This window comes from Chiloscyllium plagiosum, unplaced genomic scaffold (genome assembly GCF_037043375.1).
Source record: "Chiloscyllium plagiosum isolate Xiang-an unplaced genomic scaffold, Cpla_swu_hap1 HiC_scaffold_10, whole genome shotgun sequence".
Taxonomy (NCBI): domain Eukaryota; kingdom Metazoa; phylum Chordata; class Chondrichthyes; order Orectolobiformes; family Hemiscylliidae; genus Chiloscyllium; species Chiloscyllium plagiosum.
The window spans coordinates 11854000-11880125 of record NW_028270148.1 but is presented as its reverse complement, the minus strand read 5'-3'; the positions used below and the strand labels follow the sequence as shown (position 1 = coordinate 11880125).

At 42.6% G+C, this 26126-nt stretch overlaps 1 protein-coding gene across 1 annotated transcript; it reads left to right on the top strand.

The window, feature by feature from the left end:
- The first annotated feature begins 11047 nt into the window (after positions 1–11047).
- gje1a (gap junction protein epsilon 1a) lies at positions 11048–16905 on the top strand. Its single transcript, XM_043696748.2, is given in 4 exon segments — positions 11048–11086; positions 12687–12871; positions 16535–16603; positions 16605–16905. Coding segments are annotated over 4 exon segments (594 nt in total).
- The last annotated feature ends 9221 nt before the right edge of the window (positions 16906–26126 follow it).

Below are 26126 nucleotides of genomic sequence, written 5' to 3'. Positions count from 1 at the left end.
TACAAGCCCAGTCGCTCCAATCTTTCAGCATAAGATAGTCCCGCCATTCCAGGAATTGACCTCGTGAACCTATGCTGCACTCCCTCAATAGCCAGAATGTCTTTCCTCAAATTTGGAGACCAAACCTGTGCACAATATTCCAAGTGTGGTCTCACCAGGGCCCTGTACAGCTGCAGAAGGACCTCTGCTTCTATACTCAATTCTTCTTGTTATGAAGGCCAGCATGCTATTAGCTTTCTTCACTGCCTGTTGTACCTGCATGCTTGCTTTCATTGACTAATGTACAAGAGCACCTAGATTTTGTTGTACTGCCCCTTTACCTAACTTGACTCCATTTAGGTAGTAATCTGCCTTCCTGTTCTTGCCACCAAAGTGGATAGCCACACATTTATCCACATTAAACTGCATCTGCCATGCATCCGTCCACTCACCTAGCCTGTCCAGGCCACCCTGTATTCTCCTAACACCCTCCTCACATTTCACCCTGCCACCCAGCTTTGTGTCATCAGCAAATTTGCTAGTATTACTTTTAATACCTTCAGCTATATCATTAATGTACATTGTAAAAAGCTGCGGTCCCAGCATTGATCCCTGTGGCACACCACTTGTCACTGCCTGCCATTCCAAAAGGGAAGCCATTTATCACTATTCTTTGTTGCCTGTCAGCCAACCAATTTTCAATCCATGTCAGTATTTTGCCCCTAATACCATGCGCCCTAATTTTGCTCACTAACCTCCTATGTGGGACTTTATCAAAGGCTTTCTGAAATCCAGGTATACTACATTCACTGGATCTCCCTTGTCCATCTTCAGAGTTACATCCTCAAAAAATTCCAGAAGATTAGTCAAGCATGATTTCCCCTTCATAACTCCATGCTGTCTCTGACCTATCCTGTTATGCTATCCAGATGTGTCGTAATTTCGTCTTTTATACTTGGCTCCAGCACATTTCCCACCCCGAGGTGAGACTAACTGGCCTATAATTCTCTATTTTCTCTCTCCTTCCTTTCTTAAAAAGTGGGACAACATTAGTCACCCTCCAATCTGCAGGAACTGATCCTGAATCTATAGAACATTGGAAAATGATCACCAATGCATCCACGATTTCTAGAGCCTCCTCCTTCGGTACCCTGGGATGCAGACCATCAGATCCCAGGGACTTTAGCCCTAGCAATCCATAACACTGGATTTTTATGGCATTCTGCAGTTCAGTAAAAGTTACGTTAGATCCCAGCTAAGCATAATATTGGGTTCTTATGACAACTCCTCAATGTGTAGCAATTACTTTATTCATAAATGAAACCAATTCCTTGATTTTTTGGCAATTCCTTATCCCTGCGATTATATACATTAATGGGTACTGTCCTATGCAAATGCTAGTATCCTAGCCACTGTTCTTTTACTAATTCCTAACTCTCTTGCTCTCTTTCTCTCCCCCCTCCAACAAATGGCCCTTAACAATTGTCCTGTAATGAATGGCAGCCCTTGGCCAGTGCAAAGTCTCTAGTGGTGCACTTTGTTTGCCGATAACTTTGCTACGCTTAATCCAAGCCCATGAATCAACACAATTAGCAGTTCCTAACCCAATAGTTGCAACATTTGACAAGCCTGAAAAGTGCTCCTAGCTTCCCCACAATAATCTAACTTTAATTTGTACCCTTAATCAAATTGCACAGGCAATTCTTCCAGCTAATGGAAGACTGATGAGCTTGACCTGCTGATGCTTATGTGTGTCCTTGTTCCACCTCCACGTGTTCTATATTAAAGCTACATCACAGTATTTAGATCAGATTACTTACAGCGGCCCAACAAGTCCACACCGACCCGCCGAAGCGCAACCCACCCAGACCCATTTCCCTACATTTATCCCTTCACCTAACACTACGGGCAATTTAACTTAGCCAATTCACCTAACCTGCACAGTTTTTTGGACTGCGGGAGGAAACTGGAGCACACGGAGGAAACCCACGCAGACACGGGGAGAACATGCAAACTCCACACAGAGAGTCGCCTGAGGCGGGAATTGAACCTGTGAGGCAGCAGTGCTAAGCACTGTGCCACCGTGCCGCCCACAATTTAGCACTTAAAAAGATGCCAACTTTAAGATTTTCTTAACAAATTGCTCAAGACTCACAGATTTTATACATATATATAATAAAATACATATAAATTAAAGCCTTTCATCATTAAGCTTATGTACAATATAATTTGATAATTTAAAGTTATTAATTATGCAGATATGCCTGGATGGAGGGAGAGATGACTAACAGGATTGAACTGTAGAGATTCAAACCTTCTAGCAGAGTCCTAGCATATAACTACTGAAATTGAAATGCAGGAGACATGGGACACTTAACAAACTTTCCCAATCAGCCATCTGATTTTGACTAGAAAACCTGGTTGTGAGACAAATGTTACACAGGAAACATGGGGAAAGTGCTCTAGCACAGGGTCTTTGGATTTTCATACAAGCTCTGGTCAGACACCTGAGTTGTTTTCAGATAATGTTTGTTAACTGTACATGATGGTAAAGCTGCAGAACAGCATGCACTGAGTTGTACAGTTTCCAACCTCCGAGCAGAGACGTGTATAACTATCGAGGCCATCATTACATCACAATTTACTTTGGTGGCTCATTTATGTATTCAGTAAAACCCCTTCTTTGCAGAGAGCTCTCCTGCTTCCTTTGAAATAGCATCAGAAGATCTTTACTTTCACCTGAGAGGACAGAAGAGGCCTGGATTTATACCTACATAGGACTGAGCTTCCAGATGTTCCAATGTTTGATTTGCACTTCATCCAAAAGACAACTCCTCCAACATCTCCCTGGGATGACACTGGGATATCAGCCTGGACTTGGTGCTGAAATTTGCAAATTTGTACAATTTGCTTTTCAGGATTTTGCACAATTTGTCAAACTCATACTGAGCGAAGATCTTTAGTTGAGAAAGTGTGAAGACAGTTTTTCTCCTGAAGGATGCATTATTTTATTGCAAGTCCGAGTTGTGTTCAGGGATCTATTAAGAGATGTGAGAGAAGTGCAAAGTCCTTCAATTATCTGAGATGGCATTCAGTCACTGTAAATGCTATTATTTCTCTGCTACTTAATCGACTCCTGCTCTTTCCAAGTGCTGTTTGTGTAAATCAAGACAGAGCCACCTAGTGATGATACCAGAAACTGACCGTTTTCCCAGAAAACCAACATTTCAACTGAATACCAAAATAAACGGATGATGGAAATGAAGAACAAATGCTGGCCTTCCTTAGATGTACATCCCATGAAAGAGGAATCTTAAAAAAAAATGAAATAAACTGAAAAAGTGCTCAAAATACTCAGCTATGTGATGAGCAGCGATGGTGAGATGAACAGTGTTAATGCTTCAGATCTATGACCTTTCATCTGAATGGGGAAAGTTTGGAAATGTATGAGATCCTGGAGCAGTGAAAAGAGGGAAATCATAGAGTCATAGAGATTTACAGCATGGAAACAAACCCTTCAACCCAACTTGTCCATGCCAACCAGATATCCTAAACTGATCTAGTCCTAATTACCATTATTTGGCCTATATTATTTGGCGGTGCAGGCTCGAAGGGCTGAATGGCCTACTCCTGCACCTGCACCTATTGTCGATTGTCTATATCCCTCTAAATCCTTCCTAGTCATATAACCATCCAGATGCCTTTTAAATGTTGTAATTGTACAAGACCCCACTACTTCCTCTGACAGCCCATTCCACACACACACCACCCTCTGTGTGAAAACGTTGCCCTTATGTCCCTTTTAAATCCTTCCCCTCTCACCATAAGCCTATGCCCTCTCATTTTGGACTCCCTAACCCTATGTTATGAAGATGTGGGTTTACATTTAAGAGAGTTAAAAGCAGTAGAACTACCAGACCCAGCATCAAGTGCACTCAAAAATGGTAGCAAAGTAATACTGGGTCAAACCACTCAATTAGCTTGTTGCTTGCAGACTAAAGCAAGTTTGAATTTGGCCCATCCATTTAAATTATACCTGAAACATAACAAACTCCAATTAAGTTTGAATTGAGGATATTGACAATCTTAAAGGCCAATGACACAATCCGATCTCTGGAGTATAAGACCGGGGGAAAATTGAAAATTGAGAGGAGATCTGCCACACCCGAACATGAAAGAGACTGCTTGAAAAAAATCCCTCTTAAAAGTCCCTTTTCGATCAGTAACCTGTAACGCATAAATTCCTAACAAGGAGAAAAGAAGACACAGGAAGATCTGTAGACCAGAACATACAGCTGCCTGGTTTTGAGATAAGAAGTGTTGTTTTGTAAATTTTAATTGGGAGTTTTATCGGAATAGTACTATAGAAGGGAAGCTAAAAGATAGGTTAGAGAAAGAAATTGTAAATAGTGGTTAGTTAATTATTCTCTGTTATACTTTAAGAAATAAAATTGTTAATTTTTACTTTAAATAGTTCTTGGCCACTCGATCTTTACAGATTACTGCACAGTATAAATCTTTTCTGTGTGACTGATTGTAAATTAAGCAGGAGGGTTTAACCCATGCTGTAATCATTTGTGGGCTCGGCTCTGTGATCTGAACTGGTTTTGACAGATTTGAATAGATTTGGGGGTATGAAAAATCACAACAGATTTAAACACTTGCAGGTTAGTGTCCTAGATCTTTAAATAAAATGTAGGTGAGACAATTTGTTTAATTGCAGTGACTTGTGGCTGACTAAATGAAAAGTGAGAGAAATGACTCTTAAGATTGCTAAAGAGGTTCTGGGATTTGAAGATGATTCTCAAATTTGCCAAGCAAGTTTAGAAGGAAAGAAAAAGGCCATACTTTTAGAATTCGCAAAGAAGTTAGATTTGGGTTTAACCAAGGACAAAAGTAAAGTTGAAATGGTAAGGGAGTTACTCAAACACTTAGGTCTGTCAGAGACACAGACAAGTACAGTAGAGGTAGAAAAGCTTAGATTACACTTGAGGAAAATGGAGTTAGAAGATAAACAAAGGGAGAGAGAAAGAGAAAGATAGAGTGAGAAGAAAAGGAGGGAGAGAGAAAGTTCTTGCCTGAGCAAAGAGAGAGAGAAAATGTTGAATCAGGTGAACTATTTAGGAAAGGTGCCAGATAGGGAAAAAAAAGGTATCAGGTATATTATGTGAACATGTTGAAACTGTATTATACCAGAGAGAAAGAACTGGAGAAACAGGTGTTAGTTACTGCCCGCAGAATGAGGAATCAAATCCAGATGGTATGGATTTTGAAGTGCCTCAAAAATAGATTAAAAAATAAAAAAGTGCTTGAGGATAGATTAGTAAGCTATCTGTCTCAGGAGCAGAGAACAGAGTTGAAATATTTGTGACTGCAGTACAAGGACATATGTAAGGATCATATGGGGAGGACTAATGCTGTTGTACATAAAGTAGACGTAGGGAATACTGTTCCGATAAAATAACACCCCTATTGACTTAATCCTCGCAAAGCCAGAGAGGTCCAGATGGAGGTGGAGGCCATGCTTGATGAGGACATCATCAAACCAAGCCAGAGTGAGTGGAGTTTGCCAACTGTCTTAGTTCCCAAACCGGACAGGACTCAACGATTCTGAGTGGATTACCGGAAGGTCAACACCATTGCAAAATCCGACTCATATCCAATTCCTAGATTAGAGTACTGTATCGAGAAAGTTGGACAAGCCAGTTACATCACCAAATTGGACTTAATTCAGGGTTACTGGCAAGTATATTTATCAGAGACGGTGAAAGAAATGTCTGCGTTTGTGACCTCAAATGGACTATATCAGTTTAAAGTGATGCCCTTTGGAATGAAGAACGCACCCACCACATTCCATAGACGGGCGGCACGGGGCACAGTGGTTAGCACTGCTGCCTCACAGCACCAGAGACCCAGGTTCAATTCCCAACTCAGGCGACTGACTGTGTGGAGTTTGCGCATTCTCCCCATGTCTGCGTGGGTTTCCTCCAGGTGCTCCGGTTTCTTCCCACAGTCCATAGATGTGCAGGTCAGGTGAATTGGCCATACTAAATTGCCCGTAGTGTTAGGTAAAGGGGTAAATGTAGGGGAATGGGTGGGTTACGCTTCGGCGGGTCTGTGTGGACTTGTTGGGCCTAAGGGCCTGTTTCCACACTGTAAGTAATCTAATCTAAAAAAATTCATGAACAGAGTTGTGGCTGGGTTAACAAACCATGCAGTCTATTTTGATGATGTAGTGATCTTTAGTAAATCCTGGAAAGATCACTTGGTACAGTTGGCAGGGCTCTTTGAACAACTGCGAGAAGCAAAATTGGTGATAAACTTAAATAAAACTGAATTCACAAAAGCAGAGGTGACTTTCTTGGGACATAACATTGGTCATCGCCGACCCCATGGAATGCAAAGACGAAGGCCATTGAGGAATTTCCATGACCAACCTCGAAGAAAGAGGTGCTTCGATTCTTTGGACTCTCCGTATTCTATTGGAAGTTTGTTCCAAACTTCAGCAGTGTAGTAGCACTGTTAACCAATTTGCTGAAGAAAAACACAAAGTTTCAGTGGACAGAACAATGCAGAACAACTGGACCCATCACCAAGTATCCTCAAAAATGGTAACAATGTAACTCTAGGTCAAACTACTTGATTAGTGCATTGTTCAAAAACAAATTTGAATTTGGCCAATCACATTAAATTATACCCGAAACATATCAAACTCCAATCAAGTTTAAATTGAGTGTATTAACAGTCTTGAAAGCCAATGACACAATCTGGAGTATAAGACCGGGGGGGGGGGGGAATTGAACAGTTGAGAGGAGATCTGCCGTGTCCGAGCATGAAAGAGACTGCTTGAAACACTATCTCTCTTAAAAGTCCCCTTTCGATCAGTAACCTGTAATGCAGAAATTCCTAACAAGGAGAAAAGAAGACACAGGAAGATCTGTAGACCAGAACCTACAGTTGCCTGGTTTTGAGATTAGAAGTGTTGTTTTGTAAATTTTAATTGGGAGTTTTTTCAGACTCGTATTATAGAAGGGAAGCTAAAAGATGGGTTAGAGAAAGAAATTGTAGATAATGGTTAGTTAATTATTCTCTGTTGTATTTTAAGAAATAAGGTTGTTAATTTTTACGTTAAATATTGGACATTCGATTTTTATAGACTACTGCATGGGATAAATCTTTTCTGTGTGGCTGATTGTAAATTAAGTAGGTGGGCTTACCCCGTGTCATTACACCTGGGGGAAAAAAGACCTTGTCTATTCAACCTGTCCATGCCCCTGATGATTTTATAAGGTCACCCCTCAGCCTCCAACCCTCCAGGGAAAACAGCACCAGCCTATTCAGCCTCTCCCTATAGCTCAAATGCTCCAATGCTGGCAACATCCTTGAGAATCTTTTCTCGAGATCCTTTCACAACATCTTTCCTGTAGCAGGGTGACCAGAATTGCAGGCAATATTCCAAGCTGAAAAGAAGAACAAATGGAAAGGACTAACTGATAAAGCGTTTGATGCAAGATCTAGGAGAATGTGACTGCGATAAGTTAAAAGGACATGCGTCTCAAGGACCGCAAATAGCAAGTTGTGAATAGTTACTGTCTGAAAGGAGAGGAAAACAAGTGGGGGGGGGAGGGGAAACAAACCAGCAAAGAAAAAAGGAAATAAACGAATTCAATTTAGTATTGAGTCTGGAAAGATGAGATTCTGCTCATTAATTTTATATTGATCCTAGTTAGCACAGTGTGGGATGTCAGACTTGGAGAGGGCAGCGTATTAAAATGACTGGTGGGTCATTAACTATACTCAAGGGTGAGATACATTTTGTAGTCAGTAGGGGAGTCAATGGAGAAACAGCAGAAAACTGAAGTTGAGGATTATCAGATCAGCCATGATCTTGTCGAATGGTGGGCTGAACGGTCGACCTTTGCTCCAATGTCTTATGGATTGTCAGTATTTCTGTAGAGCTATCAGGTGGGTAGGGTTTTGTTTTAATTGCTCGAAGGATGTGGGTGTCGCTGGCTGGGCAAGTATTTATTGGCCGACTGTAGTTGCCTTTGAGAAGGTGGTGATGAGCTGCCTTTTTGAACCGCTGCAGTCCACTTGTAGGAGAATAGTGCATTAGCATCTCTGAGCTAGGATAAGTGGTATCTGAACAACAAGAGACAACCACATTGCTGTGTGCCTTGAGTTACGTATTGGTCTAACCAGATCAGGGATGATTTGATTGCCTTTTCTAACCTCGTGAAGCAGGTGGGTTGTTAGGGCAAGCATTTCAGGCACATCATTAATGCGGCCATATTTTAATTCCAGATTGTGTTGCGCTTATATTCCAGCAGCTATCTGAGTGGGGTTTGAACCCATATCCCGAAAGCATTCTAGCCTGGGCTTCTGGAACATGTGGCCCGTGACTAGACCACTGGTTGGTTAGCTTAGTTGGCTGGATGGCTTGTTAATGATACTAACAGTGGGGGTTCAATTCTTGCACCAGCTGAGGTCACCATGAAGGTCCCAGCTTCTCAACCTTATCTCTTGCCTGAGCTGTGGTGACTCTCAGATTAAACTCTCCACTCTGGACTTTCTCTGACCATAGGTTGTTGACTTTGGTCTTACATCACTACCTTCCTGTAAACATTGGATGTTGCTGCTTCTGATCCTTCTGGATTTTGTGTGTAGATAGATCTCCTGACAAAGGTTGGGAGACCGGAAAACTGAGAACTCCTGAAATGGAAATGGGGAATCGCTGGAGAAACTCAGCAGGTCTGGCAGCATCTGTGGAGAGAGAAACAGTTAATGGTTCAGATCCAGTAAACCTTCTTTGGAATTGGCAATTGGTGGGATTTTTTGAATGCTGTAGAGGAGAAAGCACATGGAACTGAGAGCAGACAGTTTCTGGTTTGTTTGATTTGCACTGTTAGGGGTGTTGGGTGCCCTAACATCTTGAGGATCCCGCCGGCGACAAGCCCAATTCAGTACTGGAGGAAGTGGCACTTGCAACTTGGCACATTGAGGTTGAATGTGGAGGTTTATTTCTGGTCGCCCTGTTATAGGAAGCTGGAAAGGGTTCAGAAAAGAGTTACCGGAACGTTACCAGGAATCAAGGGCTTAAAATAATAAGGAGAAGTTGGACAGGCTGGAACATTTTTCACTGGAGCATAGAGGTTGATGGGTGAACTTATAGAGATTTATGAAATTATGTGGGGTATAGAAAAGATGAATGGCAGGTTTTTTTCCCCCGTACAGGGGTGGGGGGGGGGGGGGGGTGGATTTCAAGAGGGGGTGTATTTTTAAGTTGAGAGGAGAAAGATTTAAAAAAGACAAGAGAGGCAATTTTTTTACACAGAGAGTGGTTTGTGTGTGGATTAAACTTCCAGAGGAACTGATGGATGCAGGTACATTTGGATTAGTACATGAAGAAAGGTTTGGAGGAATATGGGCCAAATGCAGGCAATGGGACTAGTTTAGTTTGGGGTTATGTTCGGCATGGACTGGTTGGACCAAAGAGTGTGTTTCCATGCTCTATGACTCTGTGACACGAACAATTATTGACTTGTAAAGTAGGTGTTGTTGGGGTGGGATTGTGTTCCGTATGGAAGCAGTGTCAGATCAGTCTGTATATGATACTTAACAATCTCCATTTTGGGCAGAGAGAGAGCGAGAGAGACAATAGTGAATGCCAGATGATCAAGTGCTTTGTCCATGTTGCTCTGAGAATGGGCAATGAGGAGGGGTGTGGGAGTTACATTGGAAGGCATCAGCTCCTCGCTTGGACTCAGGTTGGTGTGTGCATTTTACTCCCTGCACTAGTGATGTTACCCCAGTCCATGGTGATTGATTCTAAAACTGTTTTGGGTGGGAGCTGGACTGATATCAATAGTACTAAGATAACAAAGAATTAACAAAGAATTTCTGTCCAAGATCCTGGGGAGTGCTCCAGACGCAGGCTGTGATCTGTTATTTATCAGATTGTGGTTTTCATTGCACATGATCTTTCTTAGCTGAGTTTTAAATTCAGACTATAACTCAGGCCAGTGAATGTATTTTATTACATTTTAAATCAGCCGTTTTGGACCTGCTATTACATTCTCTAGGTCAGCTGTGACTTGCAACCATATACTTTCACATGAAAGCAGAGAGCCTGACTGTGATTGTAGGTATATTTGTTCAGTGATGTTATTTCACACCTCTGGAGCAGGTGGGACTTGAACCCAAGTTTCCTCACTCAGGGAGTAGGGGCACTATCACACTGTTCCACAAGAACCCTAGCTATGTTAGTATATGATGGAACTGAACTGTCTGCATTTGCACTGAAGTTAATGCTAAGGGTGGCGTAGCTGTTATGAATGAACGGTTGATACAAGTATTTCATGAGTTGCAAAGTATTCAAGAAGCTCTTGTTGAGAAGTGAAAGGCCTGAGACCATTCTTTCTCTCATGTCCAATGTCAGTCTGCCTGGCGGTGACACAACATGTAGTAAAGCAGCATTCTGAACTCTCGGTCTTCCCAATAACTCCCCTTTCGGGAGTGATGCCCAGTGAGAAGAATGTGAGCACAGGTTTACTGAGAGTTTGTTGTATTTTTTTTTTGGTTTGTGGTGAGTTTTACCGGTGGCGAGGGGCAGGCAAATATTCAAATTATGAAGGGAATAATCACTTTACTGGAGCTTGAAAGACTCTGGGGTGCAAGCCATTTCATTAACATTTTGCTTCATTTTGATCTCAAGTCAGTAAGAGTCCCTAATGCTCAATGCCATCTCTCCCTCTTCCACTGTGGACCTGGGCTGACTGTTGGAACAGAATGAATTAGGGGAGAGACCACATAGTCCTCTACCCTTTGTTTCCATCCCTCTGTTGGGCTATGTTTTGTTCTTGATTCTTTTTCTCTCCTGAGAGGATATGGCTGGGCTTAGAACTCTTGCTCACTACCTGTCCTCTCTCTCCCTTTCCAGGCAGAGAGAAATATTAGGTCAGGAGCTTCCTGCTACAGCTGTAGAGAAAGTGTTCAGCTTTTTCTGTGGCCAGTCCACCAGCCAGAACTGGTATCTGGATCTGCTCCATTATATTTATGCTGTGACAATATGCTCTTGAAATAAATCTGAAATTTCTATGAAGGATGTGTAAGTATGAAAAACAACTGGCATATCAAATGCCTTCAATACCCATTAGTTCATGTCCATTGTTCCTCTTTAGAGAGTCTCACAGTGTGGAAACAGGCCATTCGGTCCAATTCGTACATGCTGACTGAGTTTCCCAAACTAGCCTCACTTTCCTGTGTTTGGCTCATATCTCCTCAAACCTTTCTTATTCATGTACCTATCCAAATTTGTTTCCAATGTTTTAACTGTTCCTGAATCTACCGCTTCCTCTGGCAGTTCATTCCACATGTGAACCATCATTTGTGTGAAAAGGTTGCCCCTCAGGCCCCTTTTAAAACTCATGATTTTATCAACCTTCATAAGATCACCCCTCAAACTACGACGCTCCAATGAAAAACATCCCGGCCCATCGAGCCTATCCTTATAATTTAAACACTTCATTCCCGGCAACATCCTGGTAAATCTTTTCTGAGCCCCCTCCAATTTAATAATAACCTTCCTATAGTAGGGCAACCGGAACTGTACACAGTACTCCAGAAGAGACCTCACCATGGTGTCCTGCACCACTTCAATGTACCGTCCCAACTCCTTTACTCAAAGGTCTGAGCAATGAAGGCAAGCATGCTAAATACCTTCTCAACTATCCTGTCTACATGCGATGCAACCTTCAAAGAATTACGTTGATACTCGGGGAGAAGCTTTTCAGCTCCTGGGAGGAGATGGTTGAACAGGATGCTCACGATGACCATACCCGTGGTGGATGATGGGAAATTCCTCTGGAGTTTCCACAGTCCGACCTGTCTCCTCTCTCAATGATGATCACAATTGTGATGATGATGCTCCTTTACCAAGGTTATGTTGTCCTTGCTTTCTTTTTTCAGGAGGTTGTAAAGACACAGGTTCCAAAATGTCTGGGTTTGATCCACTTGAAAAGGCTCTTAAGTTTTAAAAAAGGCATTGTACAATGAAAGGTGAATGGCCAGTCCTCCCAGCTCAGCCTTTCTCTGGTTTGGTTTGGCATTAGCAAACAGTCAGTTCTGAAGCTGCTGGAACCAAAGAAGCCAGCCCACGCTGGTCCTCCCTCTCTCCGATATCTCTCTTGCAAGACCCTATGTTGGATTTTTCCTTTTTTTGCCGAGGGTTTATGGGGATTATCATAAGTATTTGGAATAGCATCATTAGGTTGGGAAAATCTGTTAGGTTTTTGGATACATTAAGTTATTCTGTATTCTGTTTTCATTTGTTTGTGTTTCATTCAGTAACCTTGCACATAAATTCTGATTAGTTTTGAAAAGTGATTATTTTTCGTAAATTGTAATTGGGATTTTTTATTGGACTAGTATTGTAGAGTGGGAGGTAAAAGATAGGTTTAAGAGAAAGGAGTTGTAGATAGTTGTTAGTTAATATTCTCTGTTAAACTTACAGAATAAAGTTGTTAATTTTTACTTTAAATATTTGCCGCTGGGATAGTTCTTGCCTCTCGAATTTTAACAGATGGCCGCACTGGGTCAAATCTTTTCAGTTTTGCTGGTTTAAATTAGCAAAAGGGTTTACCCCATGTTGTAACATAGTTTTGTGAAAGTAAATTCTGTAACGTAGCTGTTTCCATCTCCTTGTTTAGCTCAGGCCTCTAACAGCGATTGGCCAGTTCTGTACCCTGTTTGGTGGCTCAGTTCTGATGTTCTTCCTGGGGGTGCTGGGGTTTGCTGTGTACGGGATTGAAGCTCTCTATTTCAACTGTGATCCAGACAGGAAACAGTTAAACCTCTTCTGTTACAATCATTTCCAGTCTATCACCTTCCCCCGGTTAAAGGCGATGAATCAGAATTACAATGTGTGTTATTAAAGACTAAATATACCTTGTGTGGTGGTTTGCTCCCTCTATGAATTTTATAACCTGTTTGTTTTCCACGTTTAAGATGTGGGCACTTAATCCTCTTTTAATCCTATTCACTGATTAATTTTAAGGAAGGAGTAGATGTTTAGTTAATAATGGGTTGATGGGAATGGGCAGGAAAGTGGAGTTGATACTAAGGTGAGATCAGTCATGATTGTATTAAATGATGGAACAGACTTGAGGGGCTGAATGGTCTACTGCTTCCACTTCTTATTTTCTCTCTTTTAAATAAAGGCAATATCTGAAGCAAGCACAGAGAATGCTGGAGAAACTCAGCAGGTCAGTCAACATCTATGGAGAGAGAAACAGAGTCAACATGTTAAGTCTGATATGACCCTTCTTCAGAACTGGGCACTCAATGTTTGACTTACATTGAAGTCAAAATGTTAAATCCATCTCTCTCCCTACAGGATGTTGCTGAGTCTCTCCAGCATTCTCTGACTTTATTTCAATATTGTATAGATTGCTCAACCACAATTAAGAGTCAACAGGATCAATGTGGAGATTGGAGCCACATAGTGGTCAGACAAAATTACATTATATGCCTTTCCTGAAGGATATTTGTTTCTTCTTTACAAAATATTTGTTTACAAATTCCTTTGTGAATTCAACAGTTTCATTGTCGTTTTTAAATCAACTACCAGTATCTTTTAAAAAATTCATTCAAGGCATGTCAGCATCGCTGACTGAACCTGCAGTTAGTGCCCATCCCCAGTTGCCCTTGAATAGCCACCTTGAACGTTCCGGTCCATTTGGTGCTGAGACACCCTCATTGCTGTTAGGGAGGGAGCTCCAGGATTTAGACTCCATGACAGTGAAGGGAACAAGTCTGAACTTGTACCCCTGGTTTAGGAGTTCATGCCCACTGATTTATTAGGCCGGCAGCATCACTCAGTGTCTAAGTAACATCTTGTTGTAGTTGGGGTTTATAAGTGATCTGAATTAACACACCGGTATATATTAGCTGTTGGAATGCTGCATTGTGGGAGATGCCACTTTATGTAGCAGACCTTTAAAGACCTCAGAGTGAAAAAGAAATGGCACGGACACTCAGTGGTTAGCACTGCTGCCTCACAGCGCCAGGGACCCAGGTTCAATCCCAGCCTTGGGTGGCTGTCTGTGCAGAGCTTGCACATTCTCCCCGTGTCTGCGTGGGTTTCCTCCAGTTTCCTTCAGAGTCCAAGATGTGTAGGTTAGGTGAATTGACCATGCTAAATTGCCCATTCTGTCCAGGGAGGTGTGGATTAACCATGGGAAATGCAGGGTTATAAGGATTGGGTGGGTCTGGGTAGCATGTTCTTTGGAGGGTCAGCATGGGCTGAATGGCCTGCTTCCATATTATAGGGATTCTGTGATTAACCAAGTCCCCATCTACACTCTCAGGCAAATGTAAAAGATCTGAGCGCACTGCTGAAGAGTCATAGTAGGTGCATCCATAAAGCGATACTTCTTAGAGATGTGTGTTTTTTTAAACATATTTTGGAGCATGCTGTGCACAAATTGACATTTTCATTTCCATAAGTTTCCACCACAACAGCATGTGAAATGTTATATTATTGGCTGTAAGCACTTTGGAATTCCCTGAGATCATGGAAGATGTGATGATGTGGAGGTACCAATGTTGGACTTGGGTGGACAAGGTCAGAGGTCACACGGCACCAGGTTATAGTCCAACAGGTTTATTTGTAATCACAAGTTTTCGGAGTGTTGTGTCTTCGTCAGGTGAAGTGAAGAGAAGTATACTTGGACAGAATTCATAAACAGAGAGCTCAAAAGATGGTACAAATGGTGTGATTGGAATGTCAAAAGGCTGAATAATAAGTGACACCATCACCTTGATAACTTGTTATGATCTCTATACCGTAATTAGTTTGTACAGTCTTGGGTTACCTGTTATTTTGGTTAGACCCTCAGCCTGTGACTCTTACACCTACTATGTTATTTCAGCCATTTGGTTTGTCTCCAGCACCACCTTGTTTTACATTTTTTCTAATTATCTCTCTGCCTCAATTATTCAGATCATAGGTCACCCATTCACTTGCTACTAATTCCTTCAGCTGATGACATTTTACTCACATCATCTGAAGAAGGGCTTATGCCCGAAACGTCGATTCTCCTGTTCCCTGGATGCTGCCTGACCTGCTGCGCTTTTCCAGCAACACATTTTCAGCTCACATCATCTGACACCTACATGTTCTTGTTATTCAGCCTGGCGACACTCCATTCACACCACGTACATGATCTTTTATTGTCTCTGCCTACAAATTCTGTGCCAGTATGTTTCTCTTCACTTTACCTGATGAAGGAGCCGCACTCCGAAAACTTGTGATTTCAAATAAACCTGTTGGACTATAACCAGGTGTCATCTGACTCTGGCCATGTAAATGTGAGTCTTTCTTTTCCCTGTACAACCTCAGGAAGTCTCCACAGATTGGAGCTAAGTTGTCATTTCAACTTATATTGCTTCTCAAAACAGTTGGTCTGGTCACTTGTGGGAAGCATGCATTGTTGACCAGGCCCTTGTTTATTGGCCATCTCTAATTACTCTTGAGGAGTTAGAGGTGAATCAGTCACTGAACTGAAGGCTTTACTCAACTGTTACAGAGAGCAGTTAGAAGTGACTCTTATCATTGTAGGTATGGGGCCACATATAAACTTGACTGGGGAAGGACAGAGGGTTTTGGGAACTAGTCTTTTATGGCATCTGCTTCTTTCATGGTCTCTATTTCCCAACATTAGCCTTTTAGTCCAGGTTTATTTAACCAATTGCATTGAAAGTCCCCAGCAGCTGTGGTGCAATTTGAACTCATGTCTCTAGATCATTTGTCCAGCTCTCTGGATTGCTGGTCCAGTAACATAAGCTTACAGTAATCCCAATTAAAAGAAAAGTTCTAAGCAGGATTACATTTATGTGGATTTTACTGGTTTAGAGTAATTACGAATGGCTCAAAGTACTTGAATTGCGCTAATAGAAGAGGTGGCAGAGTGATTCAGTGGTTAGCACTTCTGCCTCCCAGCACCAGGGGCCTGGGTTCAATACCGGCCTCAGGGGACTGCCTGTGTGGAGTTTGCACATTCTTCCCCGCGTGTTTCCTCTCTCAATCGAAAGATGTGCATCCTGGTGGATTAGGCATGCTAAAATTGTCCATAGTGTTCAGGGATGTGCAGGCTAGGTGGGTTAGTGGTCAAAGGTATAGGGTGGCTCTGGGTAGGATTGCCTTCGGAAGGTTGGTGTGGACACAGTGGGCTGAATGGAACAGGAGAATCGACGTTTCGGGCATAAGCCCTTCTTCATTCCTGAAGTTCTATTAAACACAAATAAAGCTGGAGTTAGCCCTTCAAGCCTACCATCACATTCGGTATGATCAAAGCTGATCAGATAACTCAGTCCTCAGTTCCTGACTTTCTCCCCTTACCCATGCCAGTGTCAATGTCTGTCATTACTTAGTTTTGTGAATATCCATCGATTGAATTCTCTTTGCTCAGTTTTTGTATGTGCAGTGGAGCTGGAAAACTCCACAAGTTTTTGGTTAAAAAAAAACCCAAATGATTCTTTAAAATCTTTTGCCCAGGTGTTTTTGGGCTTTATGGCTGGTCTCTGTTCTATTCCTCAGAGTAGTTTTGCATCTCCACGCTGCTTGCCACATCACTGATCCTCCAGAGGCCAGCCTCTACCATCTCCTACATCTGTCCTGTCTAGGATGATCTTCAAGGCACCGGCTTCAGTCATCTTTTTGGGTTCCAGTTCAGGTGGAACTTCCGGTGCAATGCCTCATCCCTTGACAAGCATTTTAACGTCACCAAGTGTATGGTCTCTGAGCACTTTGAGAAGACCATACCCCTCAGTGCCATATACAGCTTCATTGCTATCATTTTTCTGCTGTGTACTGCAGACGTCTTTGAGCTCCTTTGCAGGAGACTGGGTAACTTGACCAGCCCGTGATGAGCCCACTACCAGTCCACATCCATGCCACGGTCTCACCAGCATCAACATGCCTCCTATGTGGCAATTAACTGAAGAGATGCAATTGAAAACACCTTCATGTACTTGAAAAGGAAACATTTTCAGGACGATGTGAAAAAGGCTGGGAAGGGGTGTGACTGTTTGGATAGCACAGCACAGATTAAGTGGGCTGTCCAGCCTCTTTTTATGTTGCATGACTCTATAATTTTCATCAGGAATTGGGAACATTAGCAATCTCCTTTCCCCTTCAAATAGACATCTATTGTCAGAAGATGATAATTTGTAGTTCCCCTGGTACATTATCCATGCAATGCCCGTGACCAGTCAGAGTTGACTTTCCAACCAATTAGTATCCTTTTTCTCATGCAGTGGACACTGTTGCTCTGTTTGGCATTTGGCATTCTTGCAATTATGTCCTGATGAGTGAAATACTCAAGTTTCAGACTGCCAGTCATTTTTCACTTTTGAAAAGCTACAACATTTTTAAAAATCATCAATTTACAATAAGCAGTCAGGAAAATAGTTCGAAGAGTGTCAACCCGGGTAGAGTTTGGGATTAGTACTGATAAAATTCTCTTAACAAAATGAAGTCAGATCATGTGTGTGCATAATATTAAAGAGACGTGATGGCCTAGTGGTATTATTGCTGAGACCCAGGTAACGCTCTGGGACCTGGGTTTGAATACCACCATGGTAGACAGTGGAATTAGGATTTAATAAATATCTTGAGTTAAGTGTCTTTAATGACTATGAATCCACATCGATTGTTAGGAAAAACCCATCTAGGTCACTAATTTCCTTTAGGGAAGGAAACTGCCATCCTTACCTGGTCTGGTCCAAATGTGACTCCAGACCCACAGCAACGTGGTTGACTCTTAACTGCCCTCTGGGCAATTAGGGATGGGCAATAAATGCTGGCCTCACCAGAGATGGCCACATCCCATGAATGAATAAAAAAAAGTTCCATATGTGGACTAGTGACTGGGAATAAGGCAGCAGTATCAGCATCAGACAGTATTTGTAAGGACCTCAGAGGATTCTTTCTGTTACTCTTTGATCCAAAGAAAAAGCTTGCGACAATATTTTAAAAGTGTTTGTGAAACATTTCACATATGGAACTCCAGTTTGTGTTCAAAGGCTGTGGGATTGGAACCTTCCAGAGTCAAGATTAGAGTGATGCTGGAAAAGCACAGCAGGTCAGGCAGCATCCAAGGAGCAGGAAAATTGACGTTTCAGGCAGAAGCCCTTCATCAGGAATGCCCTTCATCGGGCAGGAGCCCTCATTCCTGATGAAGGGCTTTTGCTCGAAACGTCGATTTTCCTGCTCCTCGGATGCTGCCTGACCTGCTGTGCTTTTCCAGCACCACTCTGATCTTGAGTCTGATCTCCAGCATCTGCAGTCCTCACATTCACCCAGTTGGAACCTTCCAGCCCAGAGGCAGCCTGTAGTAAAAGTCTAGCTCAGTCAAGGTGATGCTGTCTCCATGTTCAAACACCCAGTGATCATGGCATTATCATTGGCTGGACAGAATCTCCTGTGCACAAAGTTGTTATTCGTTAAGCAATATCTCCTTGGAGTTCTGGAGTACAAGAGGGAAGAAAAAACAAATAGAATTAATACAACTCCTCCCTCACCCCAACCATACAATGAAAAAGATAGCTCAAGTTAACCATGGGATCATAATGAGCCACAAGCAACTTGAAGACACTTTACTAACTTAACCGGTTTGACTCATTCAGTATGCTGAGGCCAGTAATCTATTCCCAGGCATCAGTCAGAGGTTACCCTTGTTTGATTTCAAAATAAATGCTGCTGTTAATAGGTAGAATTTCCACATAAATAAGTTAAAGCTCCCTTTAAAGAAGAACAATGTGGCATAATGTTGGCAATCGCACTCAAAGAGGCCATGCAATGGCTGGTACTTTTTTTTAGATTATTAGATTCCCTACAGTGTGGAAACAGGCCCTTCGGCCCAACCAGTCCACACTGACCCCCTGAAGAGTAACCCACCCAGACCCATTTCCCTCTGACTAATGCACCTGACACTATGGGCAATTTTTCAGCATGGCCAATTCACCTAACCTGCACATTTTTGGACTGTGGGAGGAAACCCACGCAGACACGGGGAGAAGGTGCAAACTCCACACAGACAGTTGCCCATGGCTGGAATTGAATCTGGGACCCTGGTGCTGTGAGGCAGCAGTGCTGACCACTGAGCCACCGTGCCGCCCAACTGGGGCTGGAACATTGTAATACTAATGTAATGGCGGATGCTCTTCTGAGATGGAGAGATAATGGGGGCATATTTGGATTAAGAATCCCTCTGAGAGTCCTGTTTTATGACATTGTAATTTATTTCTCTATTTTTGCTTGTGATTGTGATTCCTCTGGCATTCCTGAAAGAGTATTCACTTCAAAGCAAAGGAATATTGAATTCAGTAAGTGCCCACATGAGTAAGTTACCATGTTCATGACACATGGACCCCAAGAATCTGAGACATCTCCTGACATTCTGCTTTTCTAGAATTTACCCATATCTTTCACCTCAAAAACCTTGATTTTTTTGCACCATCCATTGCTGGAAGTATGAACTGATAATGGGGACAATGAGGCATCAGGGCACTTGGTGATTGAGTAGGCTCTTATTCTTGGAGAAAGTGAGGGCTGCAGATGCTGGAGATCAGAGTCGGGAGTGTAGTGCTGGAAAAGCACAGCCAGTCAGGTAGCATCTGAGGAACAGGAGAATCGATGTTTTGAGTGCAAGCCTTCATCAGGATGATGACGAGCTTATTCTGAAAACGCCGATTTTCCTGCTCCTCGGATGCTGCCTGACCTGCTGTGCTTTTCCAGCACCACACTCTGACTAATATTCCAGCTTGTTCACCCATTAAGATTTAAAGAGTAAGTAAGAACAGGAATAATGGAGAAGGAAAGTTAATTACATTCAAGCTAATTACAGAAAGAGCAATAAAGCAAGGGGAATAAATGATTGAAGCAAGTGATAAAAATAAGAAAAATATAGTAAATTACAAATGTACAAAATTTCTCAGATTAATTTACACCTGAATGAGGTGGTACAATTTCAAATGGTTACTTTCTGCATCAGAGAGGTTGAGTGACATTTGCAGGGATAAGTAATTCATTGTTAAAAGATCTTTGTGCCATTGAATACCAGCCATAAAGTTAATGGATATCCACAGGACAAATGCAGTAATTGCCCAAACCTGGTGGAGAGGTTAAGAATGAGCTTCATTTCTTGTTGGGCTAATGGCATAGTGGTACAAATTGTCCCGCAATTTGTAGCAGTTTGCAACTCATGCTGTTTCTCGCTGTGAAATTGTTTTTTTTATGATACAATAGCAGTACGCGCAGCATTATTTGATCTGTAAATTCTGGGCTGTAACAAAACTGGATCAAATTCCATTTCCCAAACCTAGCCCTAATGAACATAAACATTTCACAGGAATGTAGGAGGCAACCTTACAGAAGTTTATAATATAATGAAGGGTATGGATAGGAATAATGGTGGTCGTCTTTTCCCTAGGGTTTCAAGACTCAGGGGCACATTTCTAAGGTGAGAGGAGAGAAATTTAATAAAGACACGAGGGGTAAATTTTTATAGAAATGGTAGTTTGTGTGTGAAATGAACTTCCTGAGGGAGTGGTGAATGTGGGCTCATTTACAACCTTTAAAAGACATTTGGATAAGTACATGAACAAGAAAGGTTTGGAGGGATATGGACCAGGAGCAGGCAGGTGGGACTAGTTTAGTTTGGGATTATGTTTGGCATGGACTGGTTGGACTGAAGCGTATGTTTCAGTGCTCTATGACTCTATGAAACAAAGCATCAATGGGTAAAGGGTCCCTTAGGCCTGAAACATTAACTCTGCTTTCTCTCCACAGATGCTGCTAGACCTGTTGAGCTTCTCCAGTAAGTTTTGCCTTTGTTTCTGATTTCCAGCATCCACAGCCTTTTTTTTCAGTATGAAACAAAACTTACTGAGAAACATCGAAAATAGGAGCAGGGTAAGGCCATTCAGCCCTTTGAGGCAAAAGTGGGCACTGCAAATGCTGGAGATCAGAGTCAACATTAGAGTGGTGCTGGAAAAGCACAGCAGGTCAGGCAGCATCCGAGAAGCAAGAAAATCGAAAGGGCTCCTGCCCGAAACATCAATTTTCCTGCTTCTTGGATGCTGCCTGACCTGTTATGCTTTTCCAGCACCACTCTAATTTTGACTCTGATCTCCAGCATCTGCAGTCCTCACTTTCGCCTAGTTGATTTTAACCTTACTGTGAATCCTCTTGCAAGGATGCCTACCTTGAGGAAGTTCTCTTCCTCTCTCTACAACGATCTCAGTGGGTCTCTCTCTCACTGCAACCCCCATTTCATCTCCTCTGTCATTCCTCCTTCCTGATGAAGGGCGTTTGCCCGAAACATCGATTTTCCTGTTCCTCGGATGCTGTCTGACCTGTTATGCTTTTCCAGCATCAGTCTAATCTTCATTCAGCCCTCCGAGTCTGCTCCGCCATGCAATATGGTCATGGTTGATGATCTAACTCAGCACCCTGCTTTCTCCCCATACTCTTTGATCCCTTTCGGTCTAAGCCCCCAATTTACAAAAGCTTGTTGTTATGAATTTGAACCCATAGGGGAGTGTAATTTTAAAGATCTGACATGTAACTAGTTCTTGTATTTATGAACAGTTATTTTATATTGTCCTGCATTGTGTTTTGACTTGTGCAAATCAACTTGTGAACGGACTCCAAAACAGAATCTGTTTGCAACTTGGGGACTGCCTGTCCAATGTATTTCCTTCCTGAAGACATTTCGTGTTTTTGCCTCAACCACTTTCTGTTGTAGAGAATTCCGCAGCTCACCACTCTCTTAAACGCAAGCAAGCAGTGACAGCAATATTCAGGTTGAAATTCAATTTTAGATGCAAATTTTTATCTTGAGTGTTTATAATAATCCTCTGTATAGAGACCACAGTCTCAAGGACAAAAAGAGTCACAGAGTTTACAGCACAGAAACAGACCCACAGTCCAACCAGTCCATACCAAACATAATCCCAAACTAAACTAGTCCCACCTGCCTGCTCCTGGCCCTTATCCCTGCAAACCTTTCCTATTCATGTACTTATCCAAAAGTCTTTTAAATGTTGTACCTGCACTCACATTCACCACTTCCTCAGGACGTTCATTTCTGAGTGAAAAAATTGCCCCCATGTCTTTTTTAAATCTCTCTCCTCTCACCTTAAAAATGGTTGTCTAGTTGAGAGTGAGATGAGGAGAAACCTTTTCACTTGGGTGATGTACATCATTGGGATTCCCCATTCCATTGAGTCATGGATGTTCAGTTATTGACTATATTCAAGATTGAGATTAATAGAGTCATAGAGATGTACAGCACGGAAGCAGGCCCTTCAGTCCAACTCGTCCATGCCTACCAGATATCCTAAACTAATTTAGCCCTATTTGCCAGTAACTGGTCCATAATCCCTCTAAATCCTTCCTGTTCATGTACTCAACCAGATGCCTTTTAAATGTTGTAACCCTACCAGACTCCACCACTGCCTCTGGTGGCTCATTCCATACACGCACCACCCTCAGTGTGAAAAAGTTGCCCCTTAAGTCCCTTTTATATCTTACCCCCTCAACTTAAACCTACACCCTCTAGTTCTGGACTCCCCCACTCCAGAGAAAAAACTTTCTCTATTTATCCTATCCATGCCCCTGGCAACATGCTTGTAAATCTTTTCTGAACCCTTTTACATTTCACAACATCCTTCCAATAGGAAGGAGACCAGAATTGCACGCAATATTCCAAAAGTGGCCTAACCAATGTCCTGTACAGCTGCAATATGACCTCCCATCTCCTCTGACCAATAAAGAACATAGAACATAGAACAATACAGCACAGAACAGGCCCTTCGGCCCACGATGTTGTGCCGAACATTTGTCCTAGCTTAAGCACCCATCCATGTATGCTATCCAATTGCCGCTTAAAGGTCGCCAATGATTCTGACTCTGCCACTCCCACAGGCAGCGCATTCCATGCCCCCACCACTCTCTGGGTAAAGAACCTACCCCTGACATCCCCCCTATATCTTCCACCCTTCACCTTAAATTTATGTCCCCTTGTAACACTCTGTTGTACCCGGGGGAAAAGTTTCTGACTGTCTACTCTATCTATTCCTCTGATCATCTTATAAACCTTTATCAAGTCACCCCTCATCCTTCGCCATTCCAATGAGAAAAGGCCTAGCACTCTCAACCTATCCTCGTATGACCTATTCTCCATTCCAGGCAACATCCTGGTAAATCTTCTCTGCACCCTCTCCAAAGCTTCCACATCTTTCCTAAAGTGAGGTGACCAGAACTGCACACAGTACTCCAAATGTGGCCTAACCAAGGTACTGTGCAGCTACAACATCACTTCACGACTCTTGAATTCAATCCCTCTGCTAATGAACGCTAATACACCATAGGCCTTCTTACAAGCTCTATAGACAATAGACAATAGACAATAGGTGCAGGAGTAGGCCATTCAGCCCTTCGAGCCTGCACCGCCATTCAATATGATCATGGCTGATCATCCTTAATCAGTATCCTCTTCCTGCCTTATCTCCATAACCCTTGATTCCACTATCTTTGAGAGCTCTATCCAACTCTTTCTTAAATGAATCCAGAGACTGGGCCTCCACTGCCCTCTGGGGCAGAGCATTCCACACAGCCACCACTCTCTGGGTGAAGACGTTTCTCCTCATCTCTGACCATTTAGGACCATCTATCCATCTGAGTGGCAACTTTCTAAGATCTATGAACATAGACCCCAAGATCCTACACCTTACTAAGAACCCTACCATTAACCCTGTATTCCGCATTCTTATTTGTCCTTCCAAAATGGACAACCTCACACTTGACGGGGTTGAACTCCATCTGCCACTCCTCAGCCCAGCTCTGCATCATATCTAAGTCCCTTTGCAGCCGACAACAGCTCTCCTCACTATCCACAACTCCACCAATCTTCGTATCATCTGCAAACTTACTGACCCACCCTTCGACTCCCTCTTCCAAGTCTTTAATAAAAATTACAAACAGCAGAGGACCCAGAACTGATCCCTGCAGAACTCCACTTGTAACTGGGCTCTAGGCTGAATATTTACCATCTACCACCACTCTCTGACTTCGACCAGTTAGCCAGTTTTCTATCCAACTGGCCAAATTTCCCTCTATCCCATGCCTCCTGACTTTCCGCATAAGCCTACCATGGGGAACCTTATCAAATGCCTTACTAAAATCCATGTACACTACATCCACTGCTCTACCCTCATCCGCATGCTTGGTCACCTCCTCAAAGAATTCAATAAGACTTATAAGGCAAGACCTACCCTTCACAAATCTGTGCTGGCTGTCCCTAATCAAGCAGTGTCTTTCCAGATACTCATAAATCCTATCCCTCAGTACCCTTTCCATTACTTTGCCTACCACCAAAGTAAGACTAACTGGTCTGTAATTCCCGGGGTTATCCCTATTCCCTTTTTTGAACAGGGGCACAACATTCGCCACTCTCCAGTCCCCTGGTACCACCCCCGTTGACAGTGAAGACGAAAAGATCATTGCCAACGGTTCTGCAATTTCCTCTGTTGCTGCCCACATAATCCTAGGATATATCCCGTCAGGCTCGGGGGACTTGTCTATCCTCAAGTTGTTCAAAATGTCCAACACATCTTCCTTCCTAACAAGTATCTCTTCTAGCTTACCAGTCCGTTTCACACTCTCCTCTTCAACAATATGGTCCCTCTCGTTTGTAAAAGAAAAGCATACCAAACACTTTCTTCACTATCCTATCTCCCTGTGACTCCACTTTTAAGGAACTATAAACCTGTACTCCAAGATCTCTTTGTTCAGTATCACTCCCCAGGGCCTTACCATTAAGTGTATAAGTCCTGCTCTGATTTGCCTTTCCAAAATGCAGCGCCTCATATTTATCTAATTTAAACTCCATCTGCCACTCCTCAGCCCATTGGCCCATCTGATCAAGATGCTGCTGTCCACGACACCTCCAATTCTGGTGTCATCAGCAAACTTACTAACGATACATCCTATGTACACACCCAAATCATTTATATAAATGACAAAAAGCAGTGGACCCAGCACTGATCCTTGTGGCACACCACTGGTCACAAGCCTCCAGTCTGAAAAACAACTCTCTACCACCAGCCTCTGCCTTCCACCTTTGAGCCAGTTCTGTATGCAAATGGTTGGTTCTCCCTTTATTCCATGCAATCTAACCTTGCTAACCAGTCTACCATGAGGAACCTTGTTGAATGCCTTATTGAAGTCCCTATGGATCATGCCCACTGCTCTGCCCTCATCAATCCTCTTCATTACTTCTTCAAAAAACTCAATAGATTCTCAGAATCAAAGGGAATGTGGCAGAAAAGTGGAATTAAGGATAAAAATTGATCATGGTCTGTGCAATGGTGGGGCAGTCTTGAGGTGCTTTATTTCAACATTATTTTGATTTTTAAAACATTTTTAAGCTTGGGGCTAGGGCATAGGTCTTGGTCTGTGATGTGGCATACCCAGAAACAATCTTCACTTGATCCAGCTTCAGTAAACGATTGCTAATGCAGGTAAAGTCATTCAACTGCATTGGCATTTCAGCCATTAGCTGAACATTCTCTCCATTCAACAAAGGCACACAGTAGAGTCATTGAGTCATAGAGATGTACAGCATGGGAACAGACCCTTCGGTCCAACTCGTCCATGCCAACCAGATATCCCAACCAATCTAGTCCCACCTGCCAACACCTGGCCCATATCCCTTCAAACCCTTCCTATTCATATACCCATCCAGATGCCTTTTAAATGTTGCAATTGCACCAGCCTCCACCACTTCCTCTGGCAGATCATTCCATACACGTACCACTCTCAGTGTGAAAACGTTGTCCCTTAGGTCTCTTTTATATTTTTCCCCTCTCATCCTAAACTTATGCCCTCTAGTTCTGGACTCCTCCACCCCAGGGAAGAGACTTTGTCTACTTAGCCTATCCATGCCCCTCATGATTTTATAAACCTCAATGCAACGTGTACCATCTATAATGTGAATGTAGCAACCCACCCTCCAAGGCTCCTTCAATTGCACCTTCGAAACTACCATTTTCAGCACCTGGAAGACCAAAGTTCAGACATT